The sequence below is a fragment of the Vanessa tameamea genome, chromosome 2 (assembly GCF_037043105.1).
Source record: "Vanessa tameamea isolate UH-Manoa-2023 chromosome 2, ilVanTame1 primary haplotype, whole genome shotgun sequence".
Lineage (NCBI taxonomy): Eukaryota > Metazoa > Arthropoda > Insecta > Lepidoptera > Nymphalidae > Vanessa > Vanessa tameamea.
Window position 1 is genome coordinate 2,909,736 of NC_087310.1, and position 24,229 is coordinate 2,933,964.

The 24,229-nt window shown below is 31.3% G+C and overlaps 1 protein-coding gene across 1 annotated transcript in view; it reads left to right on the forward strand.

The window, feature by feature from the left end:
- LOC113398921 (lachesin-like) overlaps positions 1-22,406 on the forward strand; it is a 66,316-nt gene extending 43,910 nt beyond the window's left edge. The window contains exons 2-8 of the mRNA XM_026637865.2: positions 5,231-5,337; positions 7,982-8,167; positions 11,996-12,188; positions 17,334-17,462; positions 20,980-21,099; positions 21,696-21,866; positions 22,056-22,406. Coding sequence (XP_026493650.1) covers positions 5,231-5,337; positions 7,982-8,167; positions 11,996-12,188; positions 17,334-17,462; positions 20,980-21,099; positions 21,696-21,866; positions 22,056-22,309 — 1,160 coding nt within the window. The 3' untranslated portion in view covers positions 22,310-22,406. The remainder of the gene's footprint in view (positions 1-5,230; positions 5,338-7,981; positions 8,168-11,995; positions 12,189-17,333; positions 17,463-20,979; positions 21,100-21,695; positions 21,867-22,055) is intronic.
- The last annotated feature ends 1,823 nt before the right edge of the window (positions 22,407-24,229 follow it).

Genomic DNA, 24,229 nt, shown 5'->3' on the forward strand with positions numbered 1-24,229 from the left:
CATACATACATACATACATACATACATACATACATACATACATACATACATACATACATACATACATACATACATACATACATACATACATACATACATACATACATACATACATACATACATACATACATACATACATACATACATACATACATACATACATACATACATACATACATACATACATACATACATACATACATACATACATACATACATACATACATACATACATACATACATACATACATACATACATACATACATACATACATACATACATACATACATACATACATACATACATACATACATACATACATACATACATACATACATACATACATACATACATACATACATACATACATACATACATACATACATACATACATACATACATACATACATACATACATACATACATACATACATACATACATACATACATACATACATACATACATACATACATACATACATACATACATACATACATACATACATACATACATACATACATACATACATACATACATACATACATACATACATACATACATACATACATACATACATACATACATACATACATACATACATACATACATACATACATACATACATACATACATACATACATACATACATACATACATACATACATACATACATACATACATACATACATACATACATACATACATACATACATACATACATACATACATACATACATACATACATACATACATACATACATACATACATACATACATACATACATACATACATACATACATACATACATACATACATACATACATACATACATACATACATACATACATACATACATACATACATACATACATACATACATACATACATACATACATACATACATACATACATACATACATACATACATACATACATACATACATACATACATACATACATACATACATACATACATACATACATACATACATACATACATACATACATACATACATACATACATACATACATACATACATACATACATACATACATACATACATACATACATACATACATACATACATACATACATACATACATACATACATACATACATACATACATACATACATACATACATACATACATACATACATACATACATACATACATACATACATACATACATACATACATACATACATACATACATACATACATACATACATACATACATACATACATACATACATACATACATACATACATACATACATACATACATACATACATACATACATACATACATACATACATACATACATACATACATACATACATACATACATACATACATACATACATACATACATACATACATACATACATACATACATACATACATACATACATACATACATACATACATACATACATACATACATACATACATACATACATACATACATACATACATACATACATACATACATACATACATACATACATACATACATACATACATACATACATACATACATACATACATACATACATACATACATACATACATACATACATACATACATACATACATACATACATACATACATACATACATACATACATACATACATACATACATACATACATACATACATACATACATACATACATACATACATACATACATACATACATACATACATACATACATACATACATACATACATACATACATACATACATACATACATACATACATACATACATACATACATACATACATACATACATACATACATACATACATACATACATACATACATACATACATACATACATACATACATACATACATACATACATACATACATACATACATACATACATACATACATACATACATACATACATACATACATACATACATACATACATACATACATACATACATACATACATACATACATACATACATACATACATACATACATACATACATACATACATACATACATACATACATACATACATACATACATACATACATACATACATACATACATACATACATACATACATACATACATACATACATACATACATACATACATACATACATACATACATACATACATACATACATACATACATACATACATACATACATACATACATACATACATACATACATACATACATACATACATACATACATACATACATACATACATACATACATACATACATACATACATACATACATACATACATACATACATACATACATACATACATACATACATACATACATACATACATACATACATACATACATACATACATACATACATACATACATACATACATACATACATACATACATACATACATACATACATACATACATACATACATACATACATACATACATACATACATACATACATACATACATACATACATACATACATACATACATACATACATACATACATACATACATACATACATACATACATACATACATACATACATACATACATACATACATACATACATACATACATACATACATACATACATACATACATACATACATACATACATACATACATACATACATACATACATACATACATACATACATACATACATACATACATACATACATACATACATACATACATACATACATACATACATACATACATACATACATACATACATACATACATACATACATACATACATACATACATACATACATACATACATACATACATACATACATACATACATACATACATACATACATACATACATACATACATACATACATACATACATACATACATACATACATACATACATACATACATACATACATACATACATACATACATACATACATACATACATACATACATACATACATACATACATACATACATACATACATACATACATACATACATACATACATACATACATACATACATACATACATACATACATACATACATACATACATACATACATACATACATACATACATACATACATACATACATACATACATACATACATACATACATACATACATACATACATACATACATACATACATACATACATACATACATACATACATACATACATACATACATACATACATACATACATACATACATACATACATACATACATACATACATACATATAGATATAGATATAGATATAGACAGCGTGTCATAAACTTATGTACGAGTATAATCGAATACAAATATGAATAGCTAGTGATAATGTAATAGACAGCAAACTTAAAGTCTTAAATAGTATTCCTTAACTTTATTTTTAAAAGTTTCAAGTGATTTCGCATGTCTGATGTGTAACGGAAGGGTATTCCATAATCGTGCTGCTTCAATACAAAAAGACTTGCTGTAATAAGTAGTGGAGTTATTGCGAATTTTCAATGTGAGACGTTCACTGGAACGAAGCGATCTATTATGGGAGTCACACAGAAATTCAAAGTCTTCCTTTAAATACGAAGGGAGAATAGGACTGAATAATATAGAAGAGATAGTATGTGCGTACTCCTGCGAAGACGTATGGGAAGCCACTTAACCCCTTCACGAAACTCAGAGACGTGGTCATACTTGCGAAGTCCAAATATGAACCGAATACAGAGGTTTTGGAGACGCTCAAGTTTATTCAGCTGATCCTCCCTTAAGTCTAGATAGCAAGTATCGGCGTAATCAAGGATAGGATGAAGAAGAGACTGGGCAAGAGCAACTTTAGTTGGAAAAGGAAGAAAATTACGCAACCTTCTTAGTGAATCGATAGATGAAAATATTTTCCTGCTAACTTCACATATCTGTGGATCCCACGACAAAAATGTATCAAATGTTATACCCAAGTTCTTGACTGTTTCACTGTGGGGGATATAATAATGACACCGGCAAAAGTGATTTGAGGCACATTCGAGCAATTAATCCGCGAAATAAGCTGTTGACTTCCGATAATTATAGCTTGCGATTTGGATGGATTAACCTGCAAACCAAACTCTCTGCTCCATCTGTTGATACGTTCGAGGTCTTTATTTATGGTACCTATCGTACTAGGCAAATCTAAGCTTGTGTGCATTTAAATCTGGAGATCGTCAGCATACAGGTGGTAGGAAGAAAAAATATATTTAGTAATAGTATTAATAAAAATTGAAAATAGGAGTGGAGACGTCACGCCACCTTGCGGTACGCCGGCTTTGACAGAAGTCCAGTCAGAAAAAGTGTCGTTAAGTCGCACTCGATGCCGGCGACCGTGCAAGTAAGAGTGAAACCAGTCAATCGTTACAGGAGATATGTTAAAAGAATGTGAAAACTAATTGTAAAATAACTGCTTTTTCTAAATGTATACACGGTACATAAACCAAAACAACATCTTTTTAAATTTTTGTCTGTCTGTCTGTTTGTTCCGGCTAATCTCTGGAACGGCTGGACCGATTTTGACGGGACTTTCACTGGCAGATAGCTAATATAATAAGGAGTAACTTAGGTTACAATAATAACTTTTTTGACACGCACGAAGTCGCGGGCACAGCTAGTATATTCTATAACCAAACGGCAATACTAGTATTGTTATATAATGGAGACAATGAGTGCTCATATCTGTTATAATCGTATTTGCACTGCTACGCTGAAGATCGAATGTTTCAACTAATTATATTGTTTTAATTGGATATTATGGTTTCTTGGCTGGATATAATATTTCTTCGAGTTCAACATACATAATTGCTATTCTAAATACAATTTTCCCCATAATATATGTTATATTTACAAAGGTTTATTAATAAAGTAAAATGTATTATAAACATTTAAGCGGAAATTGTGTTGAGATAATATTATAAATAAATAAATATTGGACAATATCAAATACATTACATTAATTTAATATCATATTCTAATTTTTTAAGTTCAATAATTTAAAATTCAATATACTATATACGGTTATGTTATTATTTTGAATTCAAAGTCTCATAATAACTAAAATAGCATCTACGATTAGGCTCACGCACAAATATAACACGATGACTTAAATGTGTAAAAAAAATTACGACAATTATAGTTGGGTTTGAAAACTCAACATTGATTTTTCAACGGGCTATGACGTGTTTGTAATAAAATATTTTGCGTTATTTTCTCATACAAAATTTTGTCTGCAGGAGGTGTAGAAGTACCGGAATTCGGGGAGCCAATCACCAATCTGACAGTCCCGATCGGCCGCGATGCAACTTTCAAGTGTATAGTCGTAAATTTAGGAAATTACAGAGTGAGTACCTTCTTGTTACCTTACTTCAGTGGTCTAGTGACGTGCTAAAAGGGCTGTAGAAGGGCTTGAAATTTTCCGTATGTAACCGGAACCAATTATACCTAGGCTCTCTCATTGCAAGTTGTGCAATGTGCAAATGTGCAAGTTAGGCACACCTTGGGAATGAAACGATCGCCTCCGGGCTATTTCTATTCATATTCAATATATGTATTTAATTAGAATGACAAAAAAAAAAAGACCTGCTGAGTTTCTTTCGCCGGTTCTTCTCAGGTCAGGGTGTTTCCTTTTCCGAACCGGTGGTAGTGTTTAATTTGACTATCAATAATTAAGTATAATGCTTCTATATTGAATAAAGTAAATTTCCCACTGCTGGGCTAAGGCCTCCTCTCCCTTTGAGGAGAAGGTTTGGAGCATATTCCACCACGCTGCTCCATTGCGGGTTGGTGGAATACACATGTGGCAGAATTTCGTTGAAATTAGACACATGCAGGTTTCCTCACGATGTTTTCCTTCACCGCCGAGAACGAGATGAATTATAAACACAAATTAAGCATATGAAAATCCAGTGGTGCCTGCCTGGGTTTGTACCCGAAATCATCGGTTAAGATGCTCGCGTTCTAACCACTGGGCCATCATGGCTCGTCAAAATTAAATTAATACTTACATTGCATATATATATTTTTTAAAAGAGTAAATTAGTCAAATCAATTTTCGAATCTTATATTTGAATAGCAATTTAAGTAGTTTATCGAACTACTGACAGGCTATTTGTATTTACACTAAGTTATGAATGCCTTATCTCCTCAAACATAAATTGCACACTAATCATTTATGTTGACTAATATGGTGAAATGCTTCGGTTATTGACACCTTGTACATAAAGCCTATAAATTATGAGCCCGCAAGGATGACTGAAATTCGAATACCGTACTAGTAAATTCTATTAAATTACAACTTGGTGGTAACATTATATAGTACGCGTTGAGATTAGTTTTAAATCTATTGTTGATTTAAAACTAGATCGTAATTATTAATTGCTCCCGTGCGAAGCAGAGCGAGCTAATAGTAAATAATATTTTAAAGCTCCTATAACTCACTTTGTTAAGTGACAAACTTTTTTTAAGATCATGTATCATGAGTTTGAGTCTCAGACAACCAATCGAGAAATAATTAGTGTTAATTTGCCTTGTAATGCACGTAAAATCAGTTACTATAGCGCTTTATCGCTCAGGTCGTGACATACCGCTCCATCGAAGTAAAAAAATAAGGGGATAGAAAGTGCCGTGAACGCGCAGAGATTTGCACGATACAATACTTTGCGCAATTGCAAAATATTCCATAGTGAAATTACATCTTCTACGTTGCGAAAGGTCGTATCGGTTAATAATAAAAAATCGGAAATTGTCGTTTCGATATTACGTTAAAATAATATGAAGCTCGATATTTTAAATGTAAACCTTACAGCCGTTCTTGATTCGTGATATGCAAAATTAAATAAAACCATGAGTTATAGTTTCCAAATACGCTCAATAAAAATACAATATTTTTTCATTCACTATGATTTTTTTTTTAAACTCGTAGCTCAGAGTTACGTATATACAATAGCCGTATCTTACAATAAATTCAATTAACAAAACCAGCTGTTCTTTTTAAAGAATATAAAGTGAAAAGCTTTTCGCTGTATATTTTATTAATGCTGCTATTTAAAATAACAGTAGTGTAATTAATATAATCTGTCTGTACGAAGTTTTATTTAACTGTTTTGTCCGAAATGAATATTTATAAAGACAAAAGACAATTAGTTTTAATACGAACCAGACAGCTCTTATCGACTTAATAATTGTTTATATTAATATGTGAATAATGAAAAGTTAACGTTTTTTTTTTTTATATTTATTTTTGTTTAAGGAGCCGAATTAAGTCCTTAATAAGATATTTCCACTACTAATACTAATAATTATAAATATTTAATGAATCTCTTCTATATTAATATTATAAATGCGAAAGTAACTCCGTCTGTATATCTGTTCTTTCACGGTCAAACTACTGAACTGAATATGATGATGAGGAGGAGCCGAGATGGCCCAGTGGTTCTGACGCGTGCATTTTAACTGATGATTTCGAGTTCAAACCCAAACAAGCACCACTAAATTTTCATGTGCTTAATTTGTGTTTATTCATCTCGTTTTCAGCGATGAAGGAAAATATCGTGAGAAAACCTGCATGTGTCTAATTCTGCCACATGTGTATTCCACCAACCCGCATTGGAGCAATGTGGTGGAATATGCTCCAAATCTTCTCCTCAAACGGAGAGGAGGCCTTAGCCCAGCAGTGGTAAATTTACAGGCTGTTAATGTAATGTAATGTAATGAATATGATGAAATTTGGTATCAAGGAAGCTTGAATTCCAAAGAATGACTTATACTTTTTATTCCTAACACATGAAACGCGAACGTAACCGCGGGCGACAACTGGTTCTTTACATTTCTCACTTGAGGTATAAACGATATAAATAAGAAAGAATATTTTCAAATTTATCGTAACGAGCTAAAAATAACCCAAAAATTAAGAATGGAAGCAAGAATATAATGACGTGACGAAAAGAAAATTAATTTGTAATTTTAATAAATCACGCTGTATTCAGGTGGGCTGGGTGAAGGCGGACACAAAGGCTATACAGGCGATCCATGAACACGTGATCACGCACAACCACCGCGTATCAGTTTCGCACGCGGATCATTCAACTTGGTACTTGCACATAAAGAACGTACAAGAGGAGGACCGAGGACAATACATGTGCCAAATAAACACAGATCCCATGAAAAGTCAAGTGAGTTCATTCTATTAAGCATTTATTATTCGAAGTTTAAAAATATTTTTTACTGTTTTATATATCTGTGCGTATTCTTGCATCTTATATTATATCTGTGTTGCGTTCGTTACACAAAACATTAGAATATATATTACACATACCTCTTAGCTACTACTTAGAACATATATATTCAAATTTATTTTCTTTAATGTGGGGTAGGAAATTTAATATATACTTATTGTCAATATTAATCGCAGCGATATATAACTATATCTTGTTAAACGTGGTTGAATTCGCTATTTAGATATTTAATTTTATGACGTTAAAAGTTTAACCATTATGAAATATTTTTAAGAGGATTATTGTTCGCTTATAATGACTTGAAATTAAACTTTTACTTTATTTTCTTTAAAATGACATGATATAATGTTATTTCGAAATAGGTAAAATAGTTGTTCTTAACTAAATATTCTAACATCAATATGCTAAGATCAAAGCCGTGTCCCTCCTTACGGTTATGAATTGTAACCATTATTAAGAAATTTATTTTAAAAGTTCAATATTTTTTTCATAATTGAAATGATAAATGAAAATTAAAGGAGTTTCAATGCTTCTTCATTTCTTGGCATAAATTTGAATATATTTCTAATGCCTCTTGAGGGCATTCTGAGAATTCCTTGTAATGTACGATTAAGTTTGGGTTATTGTGAAAACGCCCCAAGGGATGGACACAGCGACTGCCTTGTAGCCATCCGACTCTGATTGGGATTATGTAAACATTTAAAAAGTTTTCGAGATATTAATAGTCATGCCACCTCTCTGCCGCCAATTTCTACGTATATGTGTGCGTGGCGCGTATGTTACAATATACTTTATTGCTTTATTTACTTTAGTAACGAAGCTCTATTTTCTTTAATTATCAATTTATTCAATACCCATCAATATCGATGCTACACATCCGCGCGTCCCTCGAGGGTCTCATTATTTTTCATATGCATTTCGCTCTTTATATAAATATCACAATCTTTTTCGAAAGCGTATCATAATAAATTTAAAAAATTCACCATCGTTGAAGCAATAATAAAATTACCATTCACGAGAATCGTAAAGCAAATTGCCCGTTCTGTCTATTTAATATTCGACGCCCGCTTCAATATATCGTGCTCAGTACTGAAAAGGTTTCAATTAATTTAAAATGTGATTATTGAGCCGAAATACTGCACGATATAAATCATTTTCTGAAAGCTGCTTGTGAATCGATTCGCCTAGGGAACTATTTATTGCAGACTCAAGCTAACGGGCTACTTGTACGGCTGCAGTTTATATGTTTTAGTTCCAATCCTAGACCAAGAAACTCTCAACCGCAGTGAGAAAATTAGCATTGTTATTATACCGTGATTTGGAAAGTACGTACTATTTGTCCTGCACCATCTATCTCCACTGGTATCTGATTTACTTGTTTATATACTTGTCATCATTTACATACTATACAGTTAGATAGTCTCTCATATAAAGATCCTAGGCTGACAACATTCTGGATAACATCATCATTCATGATGAAGTGTAAACCAACTGTTTTTTAAAAGATATCTACTTTGAGATAATAGAATAAAATAACGTATTTAAGTATTTCATTTTCATCAAATTTTAATTTGTGGCCATGTCCGTAAATATTATATACTTTTTATATATCAATAGTAGGTATCAGTTTTCCTACAATCAATCATTATATACTATGTAATTATGTATTCAGTTACCAATTACATTAACAAAGTAATTTTATTAAAAATGGAAGGGATACAAACGGACAGATTATACATTTAGCAATGAAATAACAAAATATAATACAATTATTATAATTATATTTACATATTACGTACTATAAACATGACAGTTGCAAGTTTCTGTTTCCAAATTTAAAAAAATGAAACAAATTGCAGCAATGACTTTGAAAACACCTTTTTATATTTTACTCTCTAGCCAGTTCTTTTCAGTGTAATCAAAATTCCGAACAAGTAGTAGCTTCACGGCAAACGTGACACAGTCTTTGTAATTAGACAACTCTGTTTTTTTACAAGGAAGGTAGATGAGCTAATTGACCGGCTGATGGTCAGTGGTCTCCTTTGCCAGTCAACATTGGCTATGTTACTTGTATAAACCATTCCTTATACCAATAATGCTGTAACGGCTTTGGGATATAAAAATGTTATACCCCTTGTTCTCGTAAAACTACATTTGCATCTCCCTGCAAATCGTATCACAGCAATACAAAGTATCCGTCTTCGACAGTAAAAGAACATATTATTTGTTTTTCAATATTTAGAATCGGTATATTGGACAGGCAAATACCTGTCCGAAAATAGCTACCATAAACCATAGCTATGGGCCCTGTATATATTAGTATATCTTACGTCACCAATGCGCCAAATTTTGTAACTAAGATGTTAGTGCCCTGTGCCTGTGCTATTACCTGACTGACCCTTTAAACCGAAACAAAGCAAAACTAAGTATTACTGAGTGGCGGTAGATTATATGATGATGAGTGGATATTATCTACCCAGACGAGCTTGATAAAACCTCTACCAACAAGTAAAGTTGATAGCTAGATGGGCTTGTAAAAAGTCCCACCGTAAACAAAAGTTCTATCTTAATGGAATATATTAAAGATATTTGAATAATACTTAGTAAATTATTTCGTCCTTATCAACAAAATTTGTCTTAGTAGGTAATATATATTTATTAGCAACTCAACCGCTAAGGCAGAGTTTCTGTGTTTACATCTGTAGGATGATTGGATCAGTATAATTACAGGAACATTGAAGACATTATCTAAAAAATAGCTAGTAAAAGTTTCAACAGACAATTGTGATCAATGATAGATGGCCACTATCTAAATAATTCTGAATAGACAGAAACAGGAAAAAACTACAGGCACAAGGGACATAACATCTTAGTTCCCAAGGTAGGTGTCACATTGGCGATGTAAGGAATGGTTATTCTTACAGCTCCATTGTCTATTGGCGGTGTTGACAATCAGTTGGCACATTTGCTCGTCCGCCTACCTAGCAAAAAAAAAACCAGAGATTCAGGGGTTAAGATTATAAGTTGCATGCATTAGCACTGCCCGATCAAGCTCTCTCAATATTTGCTGAGTGTCTAAAGATGCGTATCGTCTATTGATCGATTCCGGCTGTTTTCCCTTTATTTCTTGGTGGAGTCTCATCAGTTATTGGTACGAAAGAGGTTTTTATCGATGTATACAAATAAACGATGATTTTTCAATCCTGTTACACACAGCATTACCTTATTACGAGTCCTAGATATAATAATCCGGATTTCACTATAGTCTGTGGAGCTGGACTGCCCATTGATTATGATCTTTTTAGCACATTCTTATCTTAATTATTTCATTTTTTATCACAAGTGATTAATCTTTTTCAAAAATGGTTTGGTTTTATTACGTATCAATAGAGGATCGCAAATGAATACACGGTTCATTAGGTTTATTCCAGTGAGCCCTTGTGGCATCAAATATTCAGCGGTTTAGTATAACCAGACTTTTTCAAGTATGTCAAAACTATATTATGGTCAAAAAAATAGTATCGACTTTATCCGTAGTAAGCTTGAATTAATTTAGTGCCACTCTTACTGGTCCATAACCCATAAACTCCACAAATTTAGTCGCGGCTTGTGTTGCACTTTTAACTTATTTGTAATAAAATTTCAATTAGTTATTATATATAATATAACTCGTATAATTTATTAAAATAGTCCTAATACATTAAAAATTCTATTATATGTAAATTGGTAACAGCTTCGATATGTAATCGTATTTTATTTCACCAGATGGGATACCTTGAAGTGGTTATTCCACCCGACTTTATTCCCGAAGAGACTTCAGGGGATACGATGGTACCTGAAGGTGGGACAGCCCGAGTATCGTGTAAAGCGAGGGGTATTCCACCGCCGAGGGTTATGTGGAAACGTGAGGATGGACAGGAAATAGTTGTAAGAGATAATACCGGAGCAAAAAATAAAGGTAGGAAATTTATGGTATTTCAGTCGTAGTAAATTTTAGTCAAATATATCGCAATTATATTCAACGCTCAGGACTTCTTCGTTGATTTAGTGGCTACCTTACAAGACTGCAGATCTGAAATCCAATAAAAAGTTAGGAAGTTTGAAGTGTTAATACTCCCGTATCTCAGGATGCAGGTAATACGTTAGTCTTGCGACTAAAATACGTGGATATCACGGATGCCGTCCTGTTAGTGCCCGCGTACATACTTCAGAACTATTATAGTATGTACTGCACAGTCGGGTAGCCTTCGATGAAAATTACCTACGTGAGCGAAGTCAATAAGAATCAATAGACATCAAAATCTTAAACAATAAATTATTATCATAGTGATTGTCGCCTGCGACTTCGCTCGCGTTTTAGGGTTCTGTCGTCAGGTGTTAGGCACCATAACAAATTTTATCAAATTTGCTTTGGCCATGAAAGAGCATCAGACTGACAATTAGACTGAGTTAAATTCGTATTTATATTATTAGAATAGATGACAGCTTCATGTGACACAGATTCGTTGGATTATGTGAATCGGTATTTACAGACATACAAATAATATTAGCATGTAATAATAATAAATATAATAAATAAATATTGGACAACATCACATACATTACTCTGATCCGAATTTAAGTAGCTAAAGCACTTGTGATGTGGAAAATCAGAAGTAACGACGGTACCACAAACACCCAGATCCAAGACAACATAGAGAACTAATGATTTTTTTCTACATCGACTCGGCCGGGAATCGATCCCGGGTCCTCGGAGTTACGTACCCATGAAAACCGGTGTACACACTATTTGACCACGAAGGTCGTCATAGCATGATAGCATAAAATAATAATTCTAATACAACAGAAAATTATTTCAAAGAGCGCTGTCGTTTTTAAGGTTCCGTACCCAAAGAGTAAAACGAGACCCTATTATTAAGACTCCTTTGTCCGTCCGTCTGTCACCAGGCTATATCTCATGAGCCGTCATAGTTAGGCAGTTAAAATTTTCGCAGATTTTTGTTGCACCTATAACAACTAATACTAAAAAACAGAATAAAATAAAAATATTTAAGGACCCATATAAAATATTTTTTTTTTTTGCCGTTTTTATAGATTATGGTACGGAACCCTTCGTGCGCGAGTCGCACTTGGCCTTTTTTTACATTTTATTGTAATCATAATTTTGTTCCTCTAAAGCTAATATTACATATTTGTAATGTATTAATAATTCGTATGGTTAATGTTTGTGACTATTAATACACATAGTTTTTTTTTAGGCCGATCGTCAGCTCTCTTCAATAAATAAACAATCATCTAAAGATATAAAAAGACTTAAATAATATATATTTTGTTTAAGCAAATAAATAATTAATAAAACAATTATTGCTACTAATATGGAAACAGCTTTTGGCGTTCAGGATTTCCTTAAATACAATAGAGTTAAGCGTTTTTTTCTCTAAGAAACTATAATATATATTATTTATGTTTTAAAGTGTAAATTATATTCTTCCATTTGCACCAAAACTGTAGAATATAATTTGATCAATGAAATGCTATGTGATTGCTTCGTTTGGCCAGTAGCCAGCTTATAGACACCGAAGACCTAGGTTCACATCGCGGATTTTAAGTTTTAGTTGGAAGTTATTAGATTATTCGTTTATAAATCAGAAATTTTCTGAACTGAGTGGTAGAAAGCGCTCGCATTAAAAACGCTTACTTAAAAATCGACCCGATCAACGATAAAATATTAATCATATATAATTATGAGTAAGTAAGTGAGTAAGTAAAGAATTCTAATAAGAATTTTTAATTGATATCCCGTTTTGTATTTTATTATATTATATGTTTTGTCACAATAAGAAAGCAGCTTTATGTGCGCCGCGTTATCTGATTATCCGATTATAATTTGCTTGATGTTTGTAAAACATTTCTCGGAAAATATGGTGAAATTTTGTACGGTAAGAAATATATAAAAGATAAAATCAAAATAGTTCATTCGCCATTATTACGATTGGAGCGTATGCCGGCTTCCTATTTGCAACTGTAATCAAAATAATTATATATTCTTATTGCATACCACTCTCCATGGTTTCCCATAGTGTTGTATCGTGGGTACACTTATATGTTTCAATAAAGCTACTACTTGAAGTAAAAAAAATAGTAAGACATAAAATATTTCTGTTCCTTATCACACAAATAATTCATTTTATTATTGACATAGCTGGCTTAGTGCTTATACCAACACGCTGCTCTAATGCTACAATTCTTAATAACATTATAATATATATAAATAGTTAATGATAACAAATAAATACCCTTAGCCATTACGATACTAATTAGCACATAAAATTAACCATATAAATTATGAAAAATAAAAAAAGTGGATAAAAATTTTAATAAAATATTTATCAAAAACTTCTTTCGCTATTTTAATAAATCATCTACGTCTGGTAATTGGAAAAATACAGAGCAACTTGGTGACCTCAAATTACAGCGAACTCGGCCGGCTGCAGGAAAAATATTTCATTTGTCTTAGTTTATCTGAATAGCGCAAGGACGGCTTTGTTTTTCTGAATATGTATAATAATACGAACGTCTGTGTGACCGCATTCGTGGCGCCACAATGAGCTGCGCGGCGACTATTCCCGGGATGAGTTTCGCGTCCAGTATTGTTTAAAGTTTGTCGTAATTAGTAGAGTTCCGCACTGAATAGACTCCTAGGTCGCATTGTACGAATGTTAAAACGCTTTTGCGGATCACTAAAATTCTTATTTGAATCGAGTTATTCATAAAGGGGAATGTACACAGCCGTATGTAGTATGCGGTATTCATTCATAAATGATTTTTGTGTCAAGTTTAAATGTATGCTTAAATTAATGCTATAACAGTCAATTTATGCGCAAAAATAATGATTGCTTTTCACGTTTTGACAAAGAAGTTTTAAATTAAGGTTATTTTTTAAACGAATCGTACATAACTTTTATGAATTAAATCTTACCAAAGAGTACGTTATGTCTAGTTATTATTAAATACATTATTGTTCCGTAATATAATATGACTTAAATAATACTTTCCTCGTGTTAAGGGTTGTTTTTTCTAAGCAAAAATAGTTAATAAAGCTGTATTGTGCTTGAAAAATGAATGCGTGTAATTACAGTAACAAGGGACATCCGTCTTAGATGTTGATCCTGGTTTGTTTATACCTCTCACAGCGTTTACAAGAGACTGTGTACAACCGTGCCGAGCTGGCCCAGTGGTCTGGAGCTGGTTCAAACCCAGGCAAGGACCACTGATTTTTTATGTTCTTAATTTGTGTTTATAATTCATTTCGTGACATTCATCTCGTGACTCGGCGGTGAAGAAAAACATCTCGAGGAAACCAGCATGTGGCTAATTTCAACGAAATTCTGCCACATTTGTATTCCACCAACCCGCATTAGAGCAGCGTGGTGGAATATGCTCCATACCTTCTCCTCAAAGGGAGAGGCCTTAACCCAGCAGTGGGAAATTTACAGGCTGTTAATGTAATGTAAATCGTATCTGCCTCGTTGATCTAGTAGCGAGATATAAGGCCCAGATCCCGAGGTCATGAGTTCAAAAGTGATATAAAAATACTGAGTTTTTTTGTCGAAAAATTCTCAGTAACTGTCAGGAGTTGGAACGACATCGTAATCACATGTACCAAAATCTAAGTCAAACGGTTCTGTCTGTATACTAATAATTATAATACGACGTACTTATGAATTTGTACAGTGATAATAAAATCTAATTGAAAAAAAATAAGCAATTTATAATAATAAGTAATTTATTATTCGACAATAATTATTTAGGAACCGATATAAATTAATATGATATAATCAATTATTTATTCAGCAGACGAATGGCCTAACCACTGACACATATCAATTAATTCTACATTTACGCGAAATCATTATTATTTACGAACGTACAAAACGATCTATTTTTATATCATTATATTAATATTCTATAATAAAATTGTGAAGACATTTTTAACTTTGTAAACACAACACAAGATTATAGATGATAAAAAAGTGCGACGCTACTTACTTGTTGAGTTTCGGTCAGACTTGACTTTGTATTTAAAATATTGGATAAGATTGACTACTGAGATTCTTGCCGGTTCTTTTCAGTAAAAACTAAATTCCGAACCAGTACAGATTTACAATTAATCATATTATGTTAAATGACAATTCAATTTTACAAGCAAACCCTATTTGGATAAAGAATATTGATTTGTTATTAATTAATCTCCCAGTCATATATCATTTGATTTTTTTTTTGACAAATACAATAAAACTGTTAAACAATTTATCATTTAAATGTCACAGACGAACTTAGTAATATAGTATATATTACAATTTGAAACAATTACAAAGATTACCTTTCCGATATAGCGGTGGATTTGAAATATTGACGATTCAAAACCGATACTTGAGTTAATTTGTTTTAAATGTTATATATTGTTGTACAGTCATGGAGACAAAAAAAAGGATTAGAATAAATACTTTAAATTATAAATTCTAATTAAAAAATAATTTATAAATTCGAAATAACACATGTATATAGATTATTCGATGACCTCCATGGTCGATTTCATGGGTACGCCACTCCGAGGCCCCGGGTTCGGTTTTCGGCCGAGTCGATGTAGAAAAAGTTCATTAGTTTTCTATGTTGTGTTGGATCTGGGTATTTGTGGTACCGTCGTCACTTTTGATTTTGCATGACACAAGTGCTTTAGCTACTTACATTGGGATCAGAGTGATGTATGTGATGTTGTCCAATATTTATTATTTATTTATATTACCTATACTAATATTATAAATGCGAAAGTAACTAAACCTTCACAGCTAAATCACCTAAGCGAATTTGTCGTATGAAGCAAGCTTAAACCCCAAGGAAGGTCATAGGCTATATTTTAATAAATAACTAACACATGGGAAAAATTAGTATGAAATAAATTAAAAAAATCCAGTGAAGTTTATGTTTCATATAAAGAAAAACAAAATGAGCTAAAATCCTTCCCATGAAAGTATACGAAATATCCAATATTTCAAGCTCAAACTACGTCATTCTCTTGTACAAATGATTCTAATGTTTGCAGTGCTCGGGTACCAAGGTGAAGTATTAAAGTTGACGAAGATATCACGTTCCGAAATGGGAACTTACTTGTGTATTGCGGGTAATGGAGTTCCGCCCACAGTGAGCAAGAGGATTCATATAAGCGTACATTGTAAGCCGATATTTTATTATTATAAGTAAAAATATAATAGCGCGTTCCCGTTGAAAACGAGATGTTTTATAAAAAAGATATTCTGAGGTAACTTTTCAATGATAAAATGAATGTTGAGGAATTATTAAATTAAATAAGAATCACGTTTGCAAGATTTTCATAATTATATCGTGAAGAAAACGAAATTATTTATGGTTCGCGGATCATGATGCGAGGTATCAGAGAGTGCTTAACGATCGAAAATTTCTTTCCCTTTATTTCGGCAACTATTAATATGATTCTCTTGCTAGTTCATAAAATCAAGATCGTTTGCATACCGTTGTAAAGATAATTCAATGAAGTACAATTACGTATTTTTTACAAATTGCTGAACGTTACGTACGTAACGTACGCTACGTTACGTTACACTGTAACGTAAACGATCACTAATAGAGTAAATTCTTTTGAATAATTTAAGTGACAACATCTTAATGGAGGGTAAACCGCTTCGTTACGTAACGCGTTACGGCACCAGTCTGTCTGGCTTCCCTTACGCATACGGCAGCGGTAGGCAGGCTCCTCCTTGGACAATTTAAGTTATCATTTCTGTCAGGCGTCCCGAGACGCTTACTTTTTTTTTATAGTAATTGTAGTTCCCCAAGTGCGACATGATCATATTTGTTTCACTATAATAAATAAAAAAAAAAAAAAAAAACTAAATATTGTATAAACTACTTTATACATACAAATTTATATTTAATTTTTTTGTATTTAAGACAGAATTCACAATAAATAGTGTGATTTTTTAATCGATTCACTGATAGAACGTTTCAAAATATGCAGATAATATTATCTATCAGCTGGATTTGATTGAAACTAAATATTTATTTCTTCATTTATCTCCAATAAAATATGTGACAACATACCAAGCATACTCTAGACCAAAACTGTAGTAGAAATCGTATCATACTAAAGCCCTTGTTTTACCGTGAAGGGGATCTGTAATACAGGCATTATGCTCAGCTCAGACACCAGCTCTTCACATATCTAGACTTCCTAGAATATCACTTTTTAATTATGCAAGTTTTGTTTTTGTGAAGAGAAATAAACTTTATTATTGTTATATTGAGTAAAAATAGAGCTCTGTTATAAAATGTATACATATATATATAAACATAATATATGTTAACTTAAATTTATTATTAAGGTTAGCTATATTATACACCATATCCATATATCCATATTGTACAATGTCATGATATTTCAATGACAAATAGCGGTAGTTGGTACCATCCGAATGTACGGGTGGTATCAACTACTGCCGATTATTCAAATGATAAATATATTATAAAAAAGTTACATATATTATAATGTATACACTGCCAAAATATGGAATGTATTTCCGGCGTTAAAGTTTCCCGTGTATTATACTTCGAGACAAAAGTGTGCACGCATTCTTGGTAAGTGCATTTCATCTGAGACTCTATCAGTACTTATCATTAGAAATGAAAGTGTGAAAAAGTAAACATAATAAAATTTTAACCTACTATCGAAACAAAAGCCACAAGACGGCTATGTGTCACGGTCCCTTTGGGAACGGATCCTAATTAAATATCGAATCGTAACACGCGATGTGCAAGGGTTATACATAAGTGTCCAGAGGGTAATTAAGTCAATTATGGAGGTAAATTGTATTATGAAGACCCAGGAAATGAGTAGCTATTCTAAGGCAATTCAATTTAATTGCCATTTCATTTAATCAGTACCCCTAAAAGTATCATAAGTAAGTTTCTACACGTTTTCATAAAATGTTCTTTAGCTTTTCATAAATTTTTCTTCAACTTAATACTAATCGGATAATTATAAGTCGCATATGTTATAAATATTAAACTAACTTAACTAACTTAACAGGAGTCCATTGTTGGAAATAGAGATACTTGAATTAAATTAAATATATTGCAAATGATGTTGGACAAACATTGTTTTGTTGCGTATAGATTTTTAAGGCTATATAAGTTGAATTTGAACTAGCTTAATAAAATTTTATATTACATTATAATATCAGTAACGTAATATTACATTAACGTAATAATATCATATAAAAGTAACTTTCAAAGATTTTTTTTTAATTAATGAAATTCAGCTCGTTTTTTATCTCGTTTTTTCAACACTATCGAAATCCCAAAATAGAACTGGCTCTGGATCTTTATATTTAGATCTATTATGCTCTTATCTCTGAGATAGAGTCATAAACCAAAAAAATATTACAATTTTGTAAGATTTGTTTTCTATATAGGTAGGTATATTTAGAAAACTTTAAGGTACTACGAGATTATTTGCGTGTTTACTCCAAATGTCATAGTAGTTATTTAAAAAAGATACAATACCAATACTAAAATTTCATTTTAATAAGAATTATTAGCATTAAATCCCTAAATATACAATTATGAATTTAAAATAATTCCTGTATAAATTTTGACCGCGTGGAATGGTGGCAAGAATGCTAGCAGCATTTCCCCGTTAAATCGCAATTCCGATCCTCTGGGCAAAAACGAACCAGCCCTCCTGTCACCAGTGGAGGCAATAAGGCGAGGTGTTATACTTTTAATGAAGCTTTTTGCACTACTACTCCAAGGGCCAACTGTTGCGACAGAAAATGGGTCAAAAAAGTAATTTGACATAAGACACGAATATTTGGATCGTTAATTTAATGTCATATAAAAAGAAAGGTTTCCACTGAGTCAAATTAGGCAAATTAGGATTTTTTATAATAATAAATCCCGAAAATATTTTGCTTCACGTACTTTGCGTAACTTGGAGTACAGCGATGAGTACGTTATTGGTTCATCCAAATAATAATGAATTAATTATTTAGATCTGTATTCAAAATTATCATGATGGAACGTTGGCAAGATTTTGTTAGTTATAAAATGAACAAACCCTATGTCTAGTTGCCTCCTCTTATAATAGCATATAAAATACCTAGAAATCCTAGTAAAGAAAAGTAAAACAGATAAAATATTAGTAATTTAAACACAAACTAATTTACTCTAATCTAACTTACATTTAACAAATATTTAAAATCGACAACATTGGCATTATCTGAATATGTATGAATATTGAATTAGTCAGGTACCTAATATTGAATATTTCCACTGGTGCCCTGATATCGGGTAGACTGGTCAAATTGATTTATGACATGGAATTACTTGAACTAAAATTAATCGAATAATTAATTTTACTATTTGAATTTCTGAGATGATGTTTTGCTTTTGTCTAAATGATACTAGAAATAAGATTGAACTGCATTCATATTCCGTTTCGCCGTTGTTGTGCTAGACGGTACTAATTAGGGGAAGGCGCAACTCAGGGTGACGCGCGCCGTCTCCGCAGAATAATAGCTCAATCATTTTACGTCTTTGAATCCATTTACGGTTGTAAATTTAATTTTGTCATTTTATTTGATTTTCTATCATTATTATTCTCATGCCACCGCTATGAATATAATTTTGCAGTAAGGAAATTTATTTATCCGCAGTTCATCCAGTGATTCAAGTACCGAATCAGCTAGTCGGTGCGCCACTAGGCACAGATGTTACCCTCGAATGCTACGTTGAATCTTCGCCAAAATCAATCAACTACTGGGTTAAGGATCCAGGTAATATTTCTTTTGTGATTGAAGACGTGTAAGAAAATAATTAACATGAAGAATTACGAATGCGACCGTAATTTTGTTTTACCGCGATGTTAGTCCATTAATTCATTTATGAGAATTGTGATAATACAAAAATGCGTCGACCACGTCTCAAAAACATGATTCGTTTTTTTTTTTTTATTTTATTTTAGTACTAAGAATACAAGAAAGTTTTTTTTTATTGTAGTAGTTTATATATGTATAGAAAATTAAGTTTAAGCCAATATAATTTTGTAAATCAAAATTCCTTAGTAAAATATTTCTTCCCATACAAGAAAGGCCGTCAGATGCGTAATCTATCGTGTTGTTCTAAATAAATTAGTTGCAAGTAATGACTTTAACGTTACGCAATATATTTACCAAATTGTTTTGCCGCTAATAGAATTATGATTAACTTGGTAAAGCGTCACGATTATAAAAGAAACAAATTATAAAGCGGATATAAAACTCTAGGTGTCTGCCCGAAGTTTTTACATTTTTCATAAAACTTGGCGGAGGAAAGATGAAATTCTAATATTGGATTTGAAAGCAAATGTTTTAAGTAATAAATTGCATCGCAGGTGAGCTGATAATACCATCCGAGCATCACGAGATGACTGTCAGGCAGAAGTCGATGTTCGAAGCCGAAATGTCTATGACAATCAAGAACATTCGAAGAGAAGACCTTGGCAGCTACATATGTGTTGCAAAGAACTCCTTAGGAGACGTGGAGAGCAAAATCAGGTTATACGGTATGAAAACAATATCATTGTTTTTTTTTTTATTCATAACATTTTTTTTATTTATTGCACACCAATATAGAAACTTTTTGATTAGCTTAGGTTATACTGGCCGAGAATACTCAAGGGTATTAAATATGCCTTTACGATTTTTATGAAAAAATGTAATTACATTTTTTGATGTCGTTTTTCTTTTTATAGAAATACCAGGCAATGACAGGCATATATATCAGTACCCAGAGGAAAGAACGGTGTCAGATGACGAGTATGGGACGGAAATTTATGATGAAGATTTTGATGAAAAGGATACAGAAAAAAGCAATCGAGTTTCAGACAGAGCGAACAAATGGTATTCCAACGATGGCAAAATAATCGTTTCTACTAACAATGCATCAATATTTAATGCTACAATTATTATTGTTACAATTATAAGTCTATTAGATACTCTATCTTAAAACTATTCCGCTAAAATATTAATCCCAAACCGTGCTGTCTTAAATATATAGGTTCATTATTTTATAAATATATTATATTCTAATTTCGTATATAAAAGAAGCGAATACGAAATATAACTGCATTATATTTATCATAAATCTTTATCAATATTTGTTTAGATATTATATTTTACAAAGGAACGTGTTCTGGATGACTATTTAAGGTAAATGAACGTACGACCAACTAATCACGCAATCATAATCACATTATGTTTTCAATCGACATCGCTAATTGATTTTCAGATAACATATAATCAATATTGTTTCGGAAAAATTTGTTAACGTTTTCAATGTGTTAGCGTTGAAACATTAAAGAAAAATTTATAAAGTTTGAGTTAAAAATCGTGTGAGAGTTAATTTTTGTTTAAGGTGGATTTTAAATGATCGACTAAGTGATTGGTCTTAAAGAAAATGGCTTATTGAATCAGAATTACAATCACGAATTGACGAGGAAATATTTAATAACAAAATAATTAACTTTTTTTAAAAATGGAACAATTACACATTCAATTGATTGTCAAAGAACAATACCTTTTTTTTCAAATTATAAGTTTATAGGAAATTAGTAAAACTAAGTTTAGTAGACGATCGTTTCATTAAAGTACTATTATATGTAAAAGTCGTTGCAATTTTTGGCCACACTTAGAATATTTATACGTCTAGTTTGTCAAACACATCGAAAAAAAATGTTGCCAACAGCTGTTTACTAAGTAAACACACACTAATAAAGAAATATGATGTTTTTCGAATGCATAGCTGTCTCGCATACTAAGATAGTGCAATCTATCATACATACAAATAATCTAAGAGCCCAAAAACACTCCCTGTATATATTTTAAAGTATTCCAACCCTGTGTAGGGTAACGCTGTATAAATTTACATTTGTTGATTGTATTCACAGTGTTAAGAAAAATCGGAAATGTTTTTACGAACACATACCAAGCTTATATTGAGCAACGATAGTCAACATTTTTTATTTTTTATTTCTTATACAAGTGATAGAACCTTCACTACATTACACGAATAGCCTCTACAGAACAAAGGTCGTATTCCTGTCGCCTGCATCACATTACAGTATTAACGTTGTCGTATGAAAAAAAAGACATCTCTATTATTTATTAAAATTATTTATTATGACCAATAAAAAGTAAATGTTTACTGTTGATTAGAATTTTGTGTATATTTTGTATTAATTTTAATTATTCAGCGCGAAACGTGATAATAACTAGTATTAACTTGTATATAGTTTTATAAGTTAGAGAAAATATAATCGAATAAAAAAAAAATACTTCATGTACTTTTTATTATTTAGGCGCTATTTATTGAGAAAAAAAAAATGAAATAGTAAATGTTTATATGAGATGTATGTCAAGCTGTGTACATTGCTATTGATAAAATATCTATAGCAGTTTATATGAAAGATATGATTGTTATATATATTATACATTAATATATACAATTTGTAGACAATTTCTGTGCATTAAATATATTTTCAAAGATAATTTGTCATTTTATTGTTTTTAACACATGTCAAGCTAATAATAAAAACTGTTTTATGTGTACGTACGTATTTCATTTTACCTTCATTTTAATACTTGAGAAATTATGAAACAAATTTAATAAAATGTAATTTAATAAAACGAAAAGCTGACGACTGACCGTATATATTATAATAACGTAAAAATAATAAGTATGTATACGTTGCGTCATACGTTTCGGCCCGCTTTAATTGCGCGTAACGTGCTTCTTTCAAACACAGTGCTCAGCTGTGCTCCGCTCTCATACTTAGTAAATAATTCTTAAGATAATATAGATATTAGATAGGAATACAAAGATCGCATCTCGCAACTTGTAACGTCACACTCAAAGAGTATGAAACGA